This window comes from Melopsittacus undulatus, chromosome 4 (assembly GCF_012275295.1).
Source record: "Melopsittacus undulatus isolate bMelUnd1 chromosome 4, bMelUnd1.mat.Z, whole genome shotgun sequence".
NCBI classification, from domain to species: domain Eukaryota; kingdom Metazoa; phylum Chordata; class Aves; order Psittaciformes; family Psittaculidae; genus Melopsittacus; species Melopsittacus undulatus.
The window spans coordinates 100,576,460-100,590,120 of record NC_047530.1 but is presented as its reverse complement, the minus strand read 5'-3'; the positions used below and the strand labels follow the sequence as shown (position 1 = coordinate 100,590,120).

General features: G+C 40.2%; 1 protein-coding gene across 1 annotated transcript in view; it reads left to right on the top strand.

The window, feature by feature from the left end:
* The window catches only part of LOC101878591 (VPS10 domain-containing receptor SorCS1), a 201,585-nt gene that overhangs the window by 115,589 nt on the left and 72,335 nt on the right, over positions 1–13,661 (top strand). The window contains exons 6-7 of the mRNA XM_034061349.1: positions 1,473–1,537; positions 10,842–10,960. Of these exons, the coding sequence (XP_033917240.1) occupies positions 1,473–1,537; positions 10,842–10,960 (184 nt within the window). The remainder of the gene's footprint in view (positions 1–1,472; positions 1,538–10,841; positions 10,961–13,661) is intronic.

Genomic DNA, 13,661 nt, shown 5'->3' with positions numbered 1-13,661 from the left:
CTGAATTGTAACTAGCAGGTCCAGCATTTTGGCCCTAAATGTGTTGAAGTTTGCAAGTGAAGGAAGAATGCTTTAGGAAGTTACTCCCTTCCCACCCATGTAGTATTAATTATCAGGAAGCAGATATTTTAAATATAATCTGACAGGAGAAAGGAGAAAAAGGCCTTGCCATAAATGTTATTAAAAATAGAGAAGAGGTGAAAGCAGTGCTGGCTCAGAGTCTTTTTTGAAACTTCCATTCCCAGCAAAGGAGAACAAAAATATCCAAACCTTTTTTGAGCTAGAGAATTGCTACAGGTTTTGTCAAGCATAGCTAAGGATTAATCAGGACACAAATAGTCTTGTTAACATTTTCATAATGGTTATTAGGTAGGTAATGTGCATGATGATTAGAGGCTGGAGCTGCCTCTGATTGCAGTCAGTGGGAACGGAATGAAGGTCTAAATTGCTGTTTGAACTTCACTTTTGATTTTCTGAAAAATAGTGAGGTTTTGAACAGAACAACATCTAATTTATCACTAGAAATGAATGTTTCTCTTCCCTCATTCAACTAACAGCAGCTAACAAGAAACTGGTTGTTTAACCTTTAGCCATAATCTAAGATTATGACCTGGATAATAGGACCAAGACCAGAAACAAGACTGATTGTCAGAGATGCTGCTGAGGCTGGCTTTTAATGGGATTAGCATACACTTGCAGCCTGTACTGCTATAATTCAGAGTGTCTACCAAACCACAGGCCATTTGAACTGTCCCAGGGAGTTGTCGAGGCCAGCAATGGCAGTGCAGGGGAACTTAAAAATGGAAGCAAAGCTTGAGTCCAAGAAACCCTTATTTGCAGTGCTCATTGACTTTATGTTGTTGCTTGTTAACTCTGAGTGAATGAACAGTCATTTTTTGAGTCAATCTGAAATTTCTTTTATTAATGGAACATTGTTTTTATTAGATCAGAAGTGATAAAATGTCCTGAGATGAAGTGGGGTTTTAAAATATCTTAATTAACGAGGGAACATTGATCATTAAGAGTGTCAATTAAGCAAATGTGCATAAAATGTCCAATATAAAGGAACAGCTATAATTAGTATGCTGGCAAACACTATTATCCCATCAATTAAAGTCTTCTTTATCCCACCCAGAGCTGAAATGCACCATTCAGACCGAACCAGGAGACACATAAGAATGTCAGACACCAACAACAACAGAAACAAGTTTCCAGGCGGAAATAAGTGAAGTACAGGGATCAGAAATAAATAAGTCATAAGTTCAATGACATTGACTAGATAAAATGGTAGATTTTTTTTTCAAATTTTCAAGTTTATGTTAGGGAAAACTCCAAAGTGCTTTAAACATCATCAGCTCTTATTTGTGAGCATGAGTTTAGGTCCAGTTAAATAGGACCTCCTGTGGAATTAATGCCAGACGTTAATCGTATCTGTTCTTTTTAATTCCTTTGTATCAATTTGTCTTTTACAGGTCTATGATGGGGTCTGGTAGAGAACCTGATCTCGTTCACCTGGAGGCAAAGACAGTGGATGGTCGTAAGTACATCAGCTTTTAAATATTGCAGTATGGCCTGTATCAGCAGCAGTGTGGCGGCAGGGCCAGGGCAGTGATTGTGCCTATGCACTGGGCACTGGTGAGGCTGCACCTCTAATCCTGTGTTCAGCTCTGGGCCCCTCACTGCAAGAGAGACATTGAGGTGCTGGAGTGGGGCCAGAGAAGGGCAATGGAGCTGGTGCAGGACGTGGAGCACAAGTGTGATGGAGAACAGGTGAGGGACCTGGTGTTGTTTAGTCTGGAGAAGATAAGGCTCAGCGGGGACCTTATTGCTCTCTACAAGTGCCTGACAGGAGGATGGAGGCAGGAGGAGGCTGGGCTCTGCTCCCAAGGAAAAAGGGGTGGGACAAGAGGAAATTACTTCAATCTGCACCACGGGATGTTTAGATGGAGATGAGGAACAATTCCTTCCCCAGAGCGTGCTCAGGCATTGGAACGGGCTGCCCAGGGCAGGGCTGGAGTCACCATCCCTGGAAGTGTTCACACTCCGTAGATGAGGCCCTCAGTGCCATGGGTTAGTGGTGGCCTTGGCAGTGCTGGGGTAAGGGCTGGACTTCATGATCTCAAAGGTCTTTTCCAACCAGGTTGATTCTGTGATTCTATGATTCTGGACTGCCCTTATATTCTTGTAACCAGCAAGTATCATGATGGAAATCTGGCTTATATTTAGTGATTCACTCATGTAATATGAGGGGTTTGACTGATTCAGGGCAGGTTTGCCAGAAGAGAAGTTTTTCCAGCAAGGCAGAAAGTTGGGACAGGCTGTGAAAGGAGCTGAGAACACAGTAAGGAAGAACAGATGATAAGCAGTAAGTGGCATTAATGTATACAGCACTTTTCTTTCTTCCTATGTGATTTTGTTCATGGGAACGTGGCATTGGACAGAAGTTCCTGGGTCACAGAGTCTAGTTGCTGTTGTTTCACACAATGCATAATATCATCTTGTTCATAGCTTTAGAGTTTTAACAGACCAGGGATACTCTGCCTTAGGTACTACCTTTGAAAATATGTCTAACTTTAGAAAAGTTAGATCAGCTTAAGTGTATTCTTTACTGTTGTTGCTTGTCCTGTCATTGTCCTTCACTTTCATCAGCTCCTCTCCCTCCTTGCTTAGCCTCTTGAGGTGCTTTTCTCCATTCCAGGAACCTTCTTTACCTGCAACTCCAAAATATTCTCTTAATTGGCTGTAAATTCTCTCAGGCACCGTAAGACTCCCACTGGCCTTTTCTCCTCCCACCCATGCTTCCTCAAGGTTTATCTTTGTGCTCCACTGCTTTTGCAGATCTTTCTCCATGGATTTATTTTCCACAATGCTGGATTGCCTCAGGAAGGCATCAGACCAAAAGCCTGACTGCTATAGAGCTTGTCATTGTAATTCCATATTGTTTTCTCTGTAAATAGCAGCTTTGCTGCAACAGAACAAGTGAATATTTACCATTTGCAATATATAGGTATTAATGATGCAGTGAATTAATGCCTTTAAAGCTGATAAAATTATCCCCTAAATTGTACCTCCAAATGCAGTGGTATTACTTAAAATGTGCATTTTGTCATTGGAAACTGACTGAAAAAGTAACTGTAAGGTAACCTGGGTTTTAGCTCATTGAAATTGAACATGAAAGAGAATTTTTTGGAAGATGAATTTTGACAAGAAATAGTTGCAATATAAACCATAAAGTTTAAAAAGTCTTTCCATTTGAAGATATTTAAGATTAGTAAAAGTGAAAGAATGCATTATCTATTTCTTATCCTTTATGATCTCTGATTCTTATTTCTCCTGTCAAATTCACTTACCTGGACATGGCAACAAGACTGGGAACGTGAGGTTTTCTCTGGACTTGCTAAATGAGAATGAAATATTCCAACAGAGCTGTCTGTTTCAGCACAAAATATTAGTGGTTTAAGGCATTAAGAATTCGAGGTCATTGAGATGAGGCACTACAGTTGATGTTTAAGGATCTATATTCTTGTGCTGCTTTCAAGGAATGTTCAACTCATAGTGGGCACGGAAACTGGCATGCTCCAAATGCCTTGAATAGTCTTGTTTGAGTTCTTAGGCTGTAATATGAACATTTTGCAAAACTGTTGTGTATTTCTGCAAAAGAATTTCTTGACTGTATTTCTTGACTGCTTAACAAATTAGTGAGCTTTATGACAGCTTTTAAGGTGGAAACCAAAAAAACAGGTAGATGAAGCTGGCCTCACTGAAGACTCAGGCATGTTAGTAAAGAATTATAGAATAAAAAAATATTGCTCATCAGCTGAACTCTAGTAACTGATTCTGTGCACTTATACTGGCTTAGTTGTGAGGCAGCATAGCTGAAGTTTTTCTATTAGCAGGGCTGTGACAGATCTACTGATGTAAATACAGCGGTAGTGCCAAACTTACAGCCAGCGTGACCCCTCTTGCAAACCTCTCATTCAGCTGATACTTCATGAGTCAGAAATGTCCCCAGTTCAGCACATTGCCAATATAAGAAAGTGCGTTGGATTTTCAGTAAGTGCGTACTCTGTTTTGCCCACAGTTCCGGGAAGCATTGGTCTCTGGCAGGGGACTATGGTGGGTAGCTGGAAGCAGTAACCTTGGAACATAGCACAGCATTTTTTGCCAGAAGACTTTTGCTAGCATTGCAGGTCACAGGAGTTTGGGACTGAGTCAGACTGAGTGGGCACATGGCCCATTACTCTGGTTACCATGACCAACTTCATGTTTATAGGTCTGGTAGCTACTAAAGCCTTCTTCTAAGAACTAAATCAGTTTCTTTTTCCTGGATGAAGTAACCATGATCCTTCAATGGATGAACAAATGCTTCTCCTCTGGAATGAAGGTGTGTGACTGCCATTGGGTGATTGGCAGAAGTATGCTGAAGTGAGAAAGATACATTTTTATCAAGCTGAGGGCAATCGGCAAGTATTTATTTTGTGGGATTTTTTGTGTTGGTTTTTGGTTTAGGGTTTGTTGTTTTGTTTTTTTTTCTCTTCTTGCATTTACTTATTTATACTTTGTTTGGAATATCTCTTTTGAGAGTTAACCAAGTGTAAAAATCCACTAAAGGGATTAAATTTGAGCAGGTAGACTTGCCAGAACAAGGCAGGGAGAAAGAGGGGAAGAAAGGGGAGCGGTGTGGAAACAACCCCACAATCGGTACAATAAAATAAAAGATCCTGAAGTGGAAAATAAGGGCTAAGCAAAAACCTGCTGAACTCAGTACAAATAAGAAAAAAAGACCTCATTCTTGTGCTGGTATCTTTTCCAGCAGAAGCTGAGTAGTACAAATTCAGCTTTAGGTGGGAAGAAGTAGAAATGTCAGCAGAATATGATGTTAGCCCATCTCCCTGGCAGGGTTGTTTGAGAACATCTATCAGCAACAACCTTAGTATTGGGCTTTCCATGCTAGAAAACCAATAACTCTCTATCTCTTCTCCATGATTATGGTCTGTCTGTGCATTTTATTTATTGTGTTTATATACATAATGTAAAAGGTTTACAAGGCCCAAAATAGGAGTGTCTTAGCAGGCATAAATCAGTATAACTTCAGTGGCATGATTTACACCTGCTCAGGATCCGGCTAACAATATTGTACCTGAACACACGTTCTCACTACTATTTTTTCTTTCCTCAGCACCAGAAAACCTCTGGACTCCTGAACACAGTGTGTCTGATCAAACTAGGGTGCAAGTAGTAATGAACAAAATGAGTACAGACTCTGCAATTTGGTCATATTGACTGAGATAGATTTGCAGGGCTAAACATTGCCATTTATGTTTTTAATCCTGCTGTGTAATTTTGGAGAGTACTGGGCAAATTTTATCTTCTCAAATGTGATGTATTTTTTTTTATTTTTTTAAAGGCTTCAGGCCCAATCTGTGTCAAGCTGTGGCTGAGAGCAAAGTGGTAAAACTGATTTTTCTGGTTGGAAGAAGTTCATATGAACCTTATCTTACATTTCCATTTGTACACTTGGGTGTCCCTCATGTTCCACTTTGATTTTGGAGCAGGATCAAAGGCAAGTCAGCAAAGTCAGCAGGAATAGTGGAAATTTTTTTGCCTGTTTTCAGGTCAACATCCCAGTAAGACATTAATCCCCTACTGTTGTTAACTACACGATAAGCTTCTCTTTGTTATGTAGACAGCAAGCAGAGTGACTGGTGGAGGTTAAATCTAGGTTTGCTAAAATGCAACTTGAAGTGTTTTCTTTATGGTCCATTAATTAATGACATGTGGGGCTTAGGTTCTTAACGAATACACAAGTCCTGAAAGATCCTTGGTTATGGGCTTATCTCATTTGAGCTGGGGAAGGTTATCCCAGTATTCATGCTAATTGAAATGGAAGGCAACTTTTAATCAGGTGATGCCTCGAGAATAATCCAGGCTGTTGGTGAGAATTAGAAAGATGGATTCCTACAAGGCATTTGGAGACTAACTGGGTACCCACTGGCCCTCCAGAGAATGGCAAAGCTGACTCAGAGGACGTCTGAGTGACAGTTTCTATAGGTGCATGTCAAGAAAGCCAACTGTTACATATATGAGATATGCATTCACTTATTTAGATAGATGTTGACTGATTTTGAGTTTTTAATTTATAAATTATTTTTTCTTCTTAAATATAGGTGAAAGAAGCTAGAGGGTTTTCTAATATGCTGGCAAAAATGTAGAGAACTCCTGATATTTGAAAAGTACTTTTGATTCCTTTGCTTTTCTTCTGTTGCTCTGAATTACACGGCAACTTTTCATAGAATCATAGAATAGTTAGGGTTGGAAAGGACCTTAAGGTCATCTAGTTCCAACCCCCCTGCCATGGAAAGGTAATTTAGGTGCTGCTGTGATTGCAAGACCAAAGCCTCACCTGAGGTCAGCAGGCATACTCTGCTTGCTGATCAACAGGGAACAAATATTTGGCCAATAGTATCTGAATCACAAAGTTGTGCTAAGACTTCTGTTTTCACTGAAGGTTGCTAGGAAGAATAATCACTGCTGTGGAAAAAAACAAGTAGGCAGCCTGGCCTGGCAATCTTTTGCTCACATAGCTAGAGCGGTGAATTAATTCCCATGGTGCCCTAAACCTGTGCAGTGATTTATTTTATTTTATTTTTTTTTCCTGGTTCTGATTAGTATTTTTTCTTGATCACGATTAGTTTTTGTCCTATAACATCTGTTAGTTTGTCTAATTATAGGCTTATGCCATAAATGGCAGAGGATATACTTCCCCATGTAAAGAAAAATTCCTGACTATGACATGCAAAGAAGAAAGAGTAGCAGCAGGACAAAAACAGATGTGTGAGTAGTTAGTAAATGGGATGGCTTTATTTCACTGATCTTCATTAGTGGTTAATTGCTTTGCAGTTGCTCAGTCTGGAAGAGTCCTGAATATATTTCCATATTACAAATGTTTCACAAATCGACATTTAGACCAGAAGGAAATGGATAAAGAACAGTTATTCTGTGTGCTTCTCAAAAAAAGGAGTAGAAAGATTAAATTATGGGAGAACATTTAATTGAATTGTAGAATTCATTGCCAGGGGAGGTTCCGAATGCTGAAGGTGTACTTGGACTACCAAGACAACTGGACAAATTCTTATGACCTTTTCTAGGCTTCTGTTATTAAGCACTGTTGGAGAGGGGTTACAGGGCTGGGTCTTTCAGTGGCATATGTTGCTACTGTGTTTTTGTGGTTCAGGATGCCAGTCATCCTTCAAAAGCTGAAACTATCCCTAATGTCCAAGCTACTCAATTATGAACTGGGATACTTCATAGAAAATCTGGAAGACAAACAAGTCATAGATTATGTGGATGTTTTTTGCATAAACTCCTGATTTGTTCTTAATGAATTAATTTATAAAGATAATACTTTCCTCAATACATTAAAGACAAGAAAAATAAAATTTATACATTTTCAGTGAGTACAGTAAATATTTTCTCTGATTCTTGTGATCAAATCAGGTTTTCAAAAGATCTACATGCAAGCATAGACTAGAAAGCAGTATTAGGTTTGATATACTGTCCAATATAGCACTCAGCAACAAGTATCCTGAAGAAAGTCCTACTCTGCTTTAGGAAGGGGTTTGAAACTCTACTGTGTACATTTGCAGAGGCTACAACCTACAACCATCCGTCTCCACCATCTGAGCCAAGAGAAGTCTCAAGGATAGAGGAGATGCATTTCCCTTGGGAACATATTAACATGGAGATAGAGCTAAACAGAAAAGACTAAAATATTTAATGGCACAGTGTCCTTCTGGGTCTCAGCTTTTGCTGTGTGTTAGCATTTGCAATTCTCTTTCACCACTGAAAGATCAATTTTGTCAGAGGTTTCCATTACAAGATGTCTCCCTCATTCTTGTGTTCTTGTGACTTTTTGCTTCTGCTTCAGAAATGCTGCCATTCCCCAAGAAGAATCCTACCCTAGGTGTCTAAACCTGTCAAAATCAAAGTGTCTGGGGGTGTAAGAGCTGGGAGTTGCTATGTTCTTCTCTCCAGGCACAGCATGACTTTTTTGTTGTATATTAAAAACAGCAGCTGTTGTTGGAGGTGAGGGTTCTGGAAATGAAAAGCATAATGTACTAATTACCTATTGCAGGGAAAACATCTGTGTGGGAAAACTAATGAAATTAATTCCAGAGCCTAGCAACTGAATACATTAATTGACATTAATTAATGCTAAATTACAAAGCTCTTCCAATGGAATCACATAAAATGTCCATAAGAATCAAATGTCCCCCTCCCCCCCAAAAAAAATCCTTGTGTTAATTTGAACACAGCAAAAGGGAGGGATCCAAGCACTACAAGAAGCCTGTTTTTCCTTCTTTCTGTCTCCCATAGCAGAGAGAGCTTTTCTTGGTGTGCCCATCTCAGGGTTTGCCTGTTCGGGAGGTTAGCTTAAGCAATTTCAGTGCTCTGCCCTTTAGTAGTTATTACTGGCATTTTAGAATTGAAGCTGTGGAGAATTGCACTGTAAAAATTCACAAGAATTGCCTTAGTAAATCTTCATCAGTGGTGCAATCACTGCTGCACAGCCTCCTGCCATCACAGCAGAAATAGACATAGTCCCCATTCCTCTGTTAAAACAGGATCAAAAAAACTTAAGTCACCTCTAATGGATGTCAACCTGGCCTGCTCTTTAATATCTCTTGTGGAGGAGATCCTTTAATCTTTGCTGGCTGGTCCCAGCAGCACCCGTCATACTACCTCCCTGTGCTCTCAGGATACATAACCCAAAGGCACTGCCATCTGTGTTTCCCAGACAGCTGGTGTGCCTTGTGGAAGTAAAAGGAAAGACTGGTGTTGAGGGCAAAAAAGGAAACAGGGTGGGAAATGGAGATCTGATGCTATATAACTCTGTGCTGGGCTGATTCAATCCCATGTGTGAAAAGCTACCCCAGTCTTGCCAAAAACTCAGGGGATGGTGAGGTTAGACATTTCAACTGTGATGCTGCTTTGTTTAAGCTAAGGATTGCCAGGAGTTTCAGTCAGGAACCTTCTTGAGAGAGAATGAGAGACCCTATCTGCGGTACTGTGTTCAGATCTAGAGTCCCAGTGAGGGTGGTGTCATCATTGGAACAGATTGCCTCTAGTGGTGGTAGATGCCCCCATCCCTGGAAGGGTTCAAGGTCAGGCTGGATGGGGCTTTGAGAAATTTGGTGTGGTTGAAGATGTCCCTGCTCATTGCAGGGGTGTTAAAACTAGATGGCCTTTGAATGTAGTGCAACCCACGCCATTCTTCAATTCTATGAATGTGAGGGTAGGTGTGGGGAGCTGTCCTTCATGATACAGTGCACTGAATTAAACAGGAGTGGGAATTGTTTGTGTTGCAGGCAGAGATGCATGCCTATTCTCCATCTTATGACAAAGAGGGGACATGCTGCACCACACTGTACGACTGAGTGGTGGAAGAGTCTTTGGCCCCCTTGTCACCCTCCTTCCTGGGAGAAGAGGGACAGAGGGCTGAACAACTTAGGAGAACTTTCCTGAGCATCCTGGAATGAGCAGGCTGGGAGTTATGTTGTTCCCTGCCCTCTCGTGGCTAATGTGAGAAAAATCATGTCCCTCCGAAGGAAAATGCATTTCGATCGTGCTGTCCAGGGTGTATTAATTAATGTGTTGCAGTGAGCTGCAAAAGCATAAAATGTTATAAACTGCAGTGACTAATAATGTTTAACATGTTATATATTCCAAGAACTCTGCGAATGCTGGGGGAAAATCATCCCTCACCAAACTTTCCTGATGGTTCATTACCCTGCATGTCTGTTTCAAGCAGAAGTCAACAGCCCTTGGAAGGAAAGAAGGAAATGTCAAATGATAGATTTTAATTAAAACCAAGATTAAATATGAGATAGTAAAAATCCAGCCATTTCTGTTTCAGTGTAAAATGCTGCTTCTCTGATCAGAAAGTGGTAATTATATAAAAAAGGGGCTGTGCTTCTCCAACAAAAAAGATCAGTAGTTGTAACATTAAATACCATGTAGTGTTTCTGTCATATACATACTAAATACTAAATGTCAGAATCCTTCTTCCTGTCAATCGGCTTTGTTATGAAGCAAAGTGCAACTTAATTGATCTGAAAGAGCCCAGGTTTAGTACTGAGAATCCAGTTCTGTGTTCTAGGATAAACTAACACCATGAAGAAATTAGAATTTTTTTTTTCAGGTGATTGATTATGACATGAGCACCCTGTGGGCCTTCAGAATAGGAGATGAGGGCTTCTCATACAGTGACAGCAGATGAGATGGCTTTAGGGCTGCATTTAGGCCATTTACTTTGAAACATATGATTGATTGAGACTGCTAAGGCTCCTAGTTTCAAGACAGTGTGGAATGATTGCCCAGGTTGCCATAGTGCACCTACCCACACTGTCAATGGGGAACTAGGTAAAACCTCTGAACTGGAGGTGGTCTGAATTACTTTCCAAGGTGACCTCTGCAGAGTGTAAGTGCTGTGGGGAATACAGAAGTACACCATGGAAGGGTTTCTCAGTGGTCACACTATTGGACAGTTTTCCACATACTTGTGTATGCTCTTGACCTTGGCCATGTTCTGAATAAACTCAGGATGTGACCATGGAGAAGCCATCATGCTCTATAGAAAATCCTGCACTGTGGGGATGACAGAGAAACTGTAGAGGCTCAGTACAGAGGGCATCTGTCCTGCAGAATAAACTCACATCTTTAGATTCACAGTTCCTTTGTGAGTGAAAGGACTTGGGTTGCCTTGGCTGATAGGTTTGTAACAGCAGGAAGAATCTGTGCTCAGGATCTCACATGTCTTGGTTTTGTTCTTTTCCTTTCAGATGCCCAGTACATCACCTGCAAGATGCAGAACTGCAGTGAAGCCACTCACAGCAAACCATTTCCAGGTTATATTGACCATAACTCCCTCATTGTCCAAGATGATTACGTCTTTGTTCAGGTGCAGAACACCCTCTTATTTATTCTATTTTGTACTCTATTATTCTATATTATATTATTTTCTCTTCCATTCCTTTGCATATGTGTGCTTGTGTGTTAGCTCCCAACTAATCAGACAATGCTGGATCCAAATAAGAAAGGCACTGAGTGAATTGTAGAAGTTCATTACAGTGCTAATAGTCTTTTACTTCCAGTAACTTGTCACTCTAGGGTCATAGAGTTCATGCCTGGATCATCCACCCTATGTCCTGGAGTGCTCTGTGCCACTCCCTGCAATGCTGTCAGCACTCTATAGTTACTGGTCTAACCTCCCAGCTTGAAGTGATGTGTCAGTCCTCTGTTGTTAAAGGGAGCAGACCAGAACGTTTTTAAGCATGAGAGAGAAGTAGAAAAAGAGGGAGGGAGTCAGAGGAAGAACCAAAGAAGGAGTAATCAGGCTTTATTGTTATGCCTCACTTTTGATTACAGTGAAAAGGTTGAAGATGAGATGTACTCAGCCAAGCTGTGTTCCAGGTGGGACCTTGTGAATACATAACTACTATGGGTTTCATTAGGCTGCCACCAGTGTCCATTTAATAGCAGTCGAAGAGGACAAAAATAACAACAGAATTGCAGGGAACAGAGAGGTGAACTAGAAATCATTGGGACTAAACAAGGTTTTCCAGACAGTTTATATTCTGCTATGCTTGGGAGTGGAGGGAAGAGAGAGGACTGATATTTTAAATTGTGTAAGTTGATTACTAATTACTTTAAGTTAATGAACTCAGTCATAAACTCCAGCCTAAATCATTCACTAATAAATCTGGTTGACATACATTTCAGAATAGCTTTTGTGCCTAGTGTGTCTGAAGCATAAATGTTTCTGTGGTAAGAAAAACATTGGCACGCATCACTGTTCATCCATGCTCTCTCATTTCAGAATCACTGTGTGTTTGTGTCTTGAGATGGGCAATTTCTCTTCATATGTGAATTGATTCATTACTTCATCACTTGATTTTGTGCTCTTCAAGATTGTTAGTCTTCTCTGTTCTGACCTGATGTTACACACTGTAAAGAATCAACCCCTTTGCCTCATCTAAAGTTAATACTGGGGAGATTGTCTGCCTTTCTGTATAGCCCTTCTATTTTGATGCATTTTTCTTTCTGTCTATATAAACTGCTGTATAGTGTTCCCAGTGCTGTCAGTTTTCAGCTTTCTTCCACCTTTATGCTAGCTGCATGATGCAAGGATGAAGGAGCATATGAGGAGAGGCAGCCTTTTATGATGTTCCCCTTAATGCCCAGTGGGACTTTGCACAACTTTATACATTCATGTTCATAATTCAGTTTGAGAGGGTATCATGTAATATTTGGATTTTGAAAACTCCCATTTTAATCCTTAGACATCTTAAGATTCTTAAATATAACAGGTCAAAGAGACAGTACTTGCCAATCATTAATAGATGACGCTTACAGGTATGAAATAAGAATACTGTAATCCCTGAAACAACCTATGCTTTGTTCAAAGTAGACAGTGAATTCACTGTTGGCAGGTAATTTAAAATGGGATACTTCAGGTGGTTACATATTTATTGGGATGTATCTGACTGGCAAGGAACACTAAATAACGTGCTGTGGCTGATGTTGGACTCTGCCTTATCCCAGGCACTGTTCTGCAGAGGATGAATAGTCCTAAACCTACCAGACTGTAAAAGCTTGGAAAAATAGATGAACACCCTGAGCATCCTCTCCAAGCCTTCACTACCTTCCTTGATCTCTAGCTAGCTTTTCTGCAGTAAGGCTACATTCTTATTTGGAATGCGAATTAGTAGGCTGAAAAGTATGAGAATAGGGGAATGTGAGTTTATTTCTCCCACTACAGCGTATGTTATTTATAAACACACACTCTCGTAAACAATGCTTCTGGACTTCCTCCCCCTAACTCCTGCCCAATTCCCTTAAAAGAAAAGAAAAAGAGGTTTAAAATAAGAAATAGTTCTTATTTTACTTCTTCTGGTATGAACTGAGCTTCTGTCTATCTTGCATTTTAAACTACTACAGTGCATTTTAAAACACTTACTATTAAAGAAAAGTCTTGATAAGCCCAGATATCAGGCAATTAAAGCAAATATCTACATAGAGATGTGGGAATATTTGTTCTTCAGTACCTTTCATCCAAAGATTTCAAAGTACTTTACAAACATTGATTATACCTCAGCAGCCCTTGAAGCCAGATAACATTGATGACTTTTTTTCTTTCAATTTCATGCCCCTTTAATATGTGATAGGAAATGAACCCTCATATTTCTCCAACCCAGCTTTTTCAAGTTCTTGTCATCAGTATTTAAAGACTTAAATAAATGGCCAGATTCACAGAAATACTAAATCAACTGAGCTGTGAATGCTTACCTGATCTTGTAACAGATACATCTGATGGCTTGTGTGGGGCCACACAGGAATCAAAGCTGGAGGCAGAAATAGAAATCAATCTTCATGTCTGCAAATCTGCTAATCTAACCAGTAGCCTATACAGCAGCTCTGCAGATAGCAAAGAGACTGTATTGTGGTAAAGCAGAAGAGAGCTATGGTATCAGCGGGTGACATAATGGTCCAAGTGAAGCCAGGACTTCACTTTGTCCACTCTTGTACCTGAAATTCTGGCCTTTGTCTTCCTTTGCAGATAATAGGTTTTCTCTTTCTTTTTCAGCCACTGTCAGTCAGAT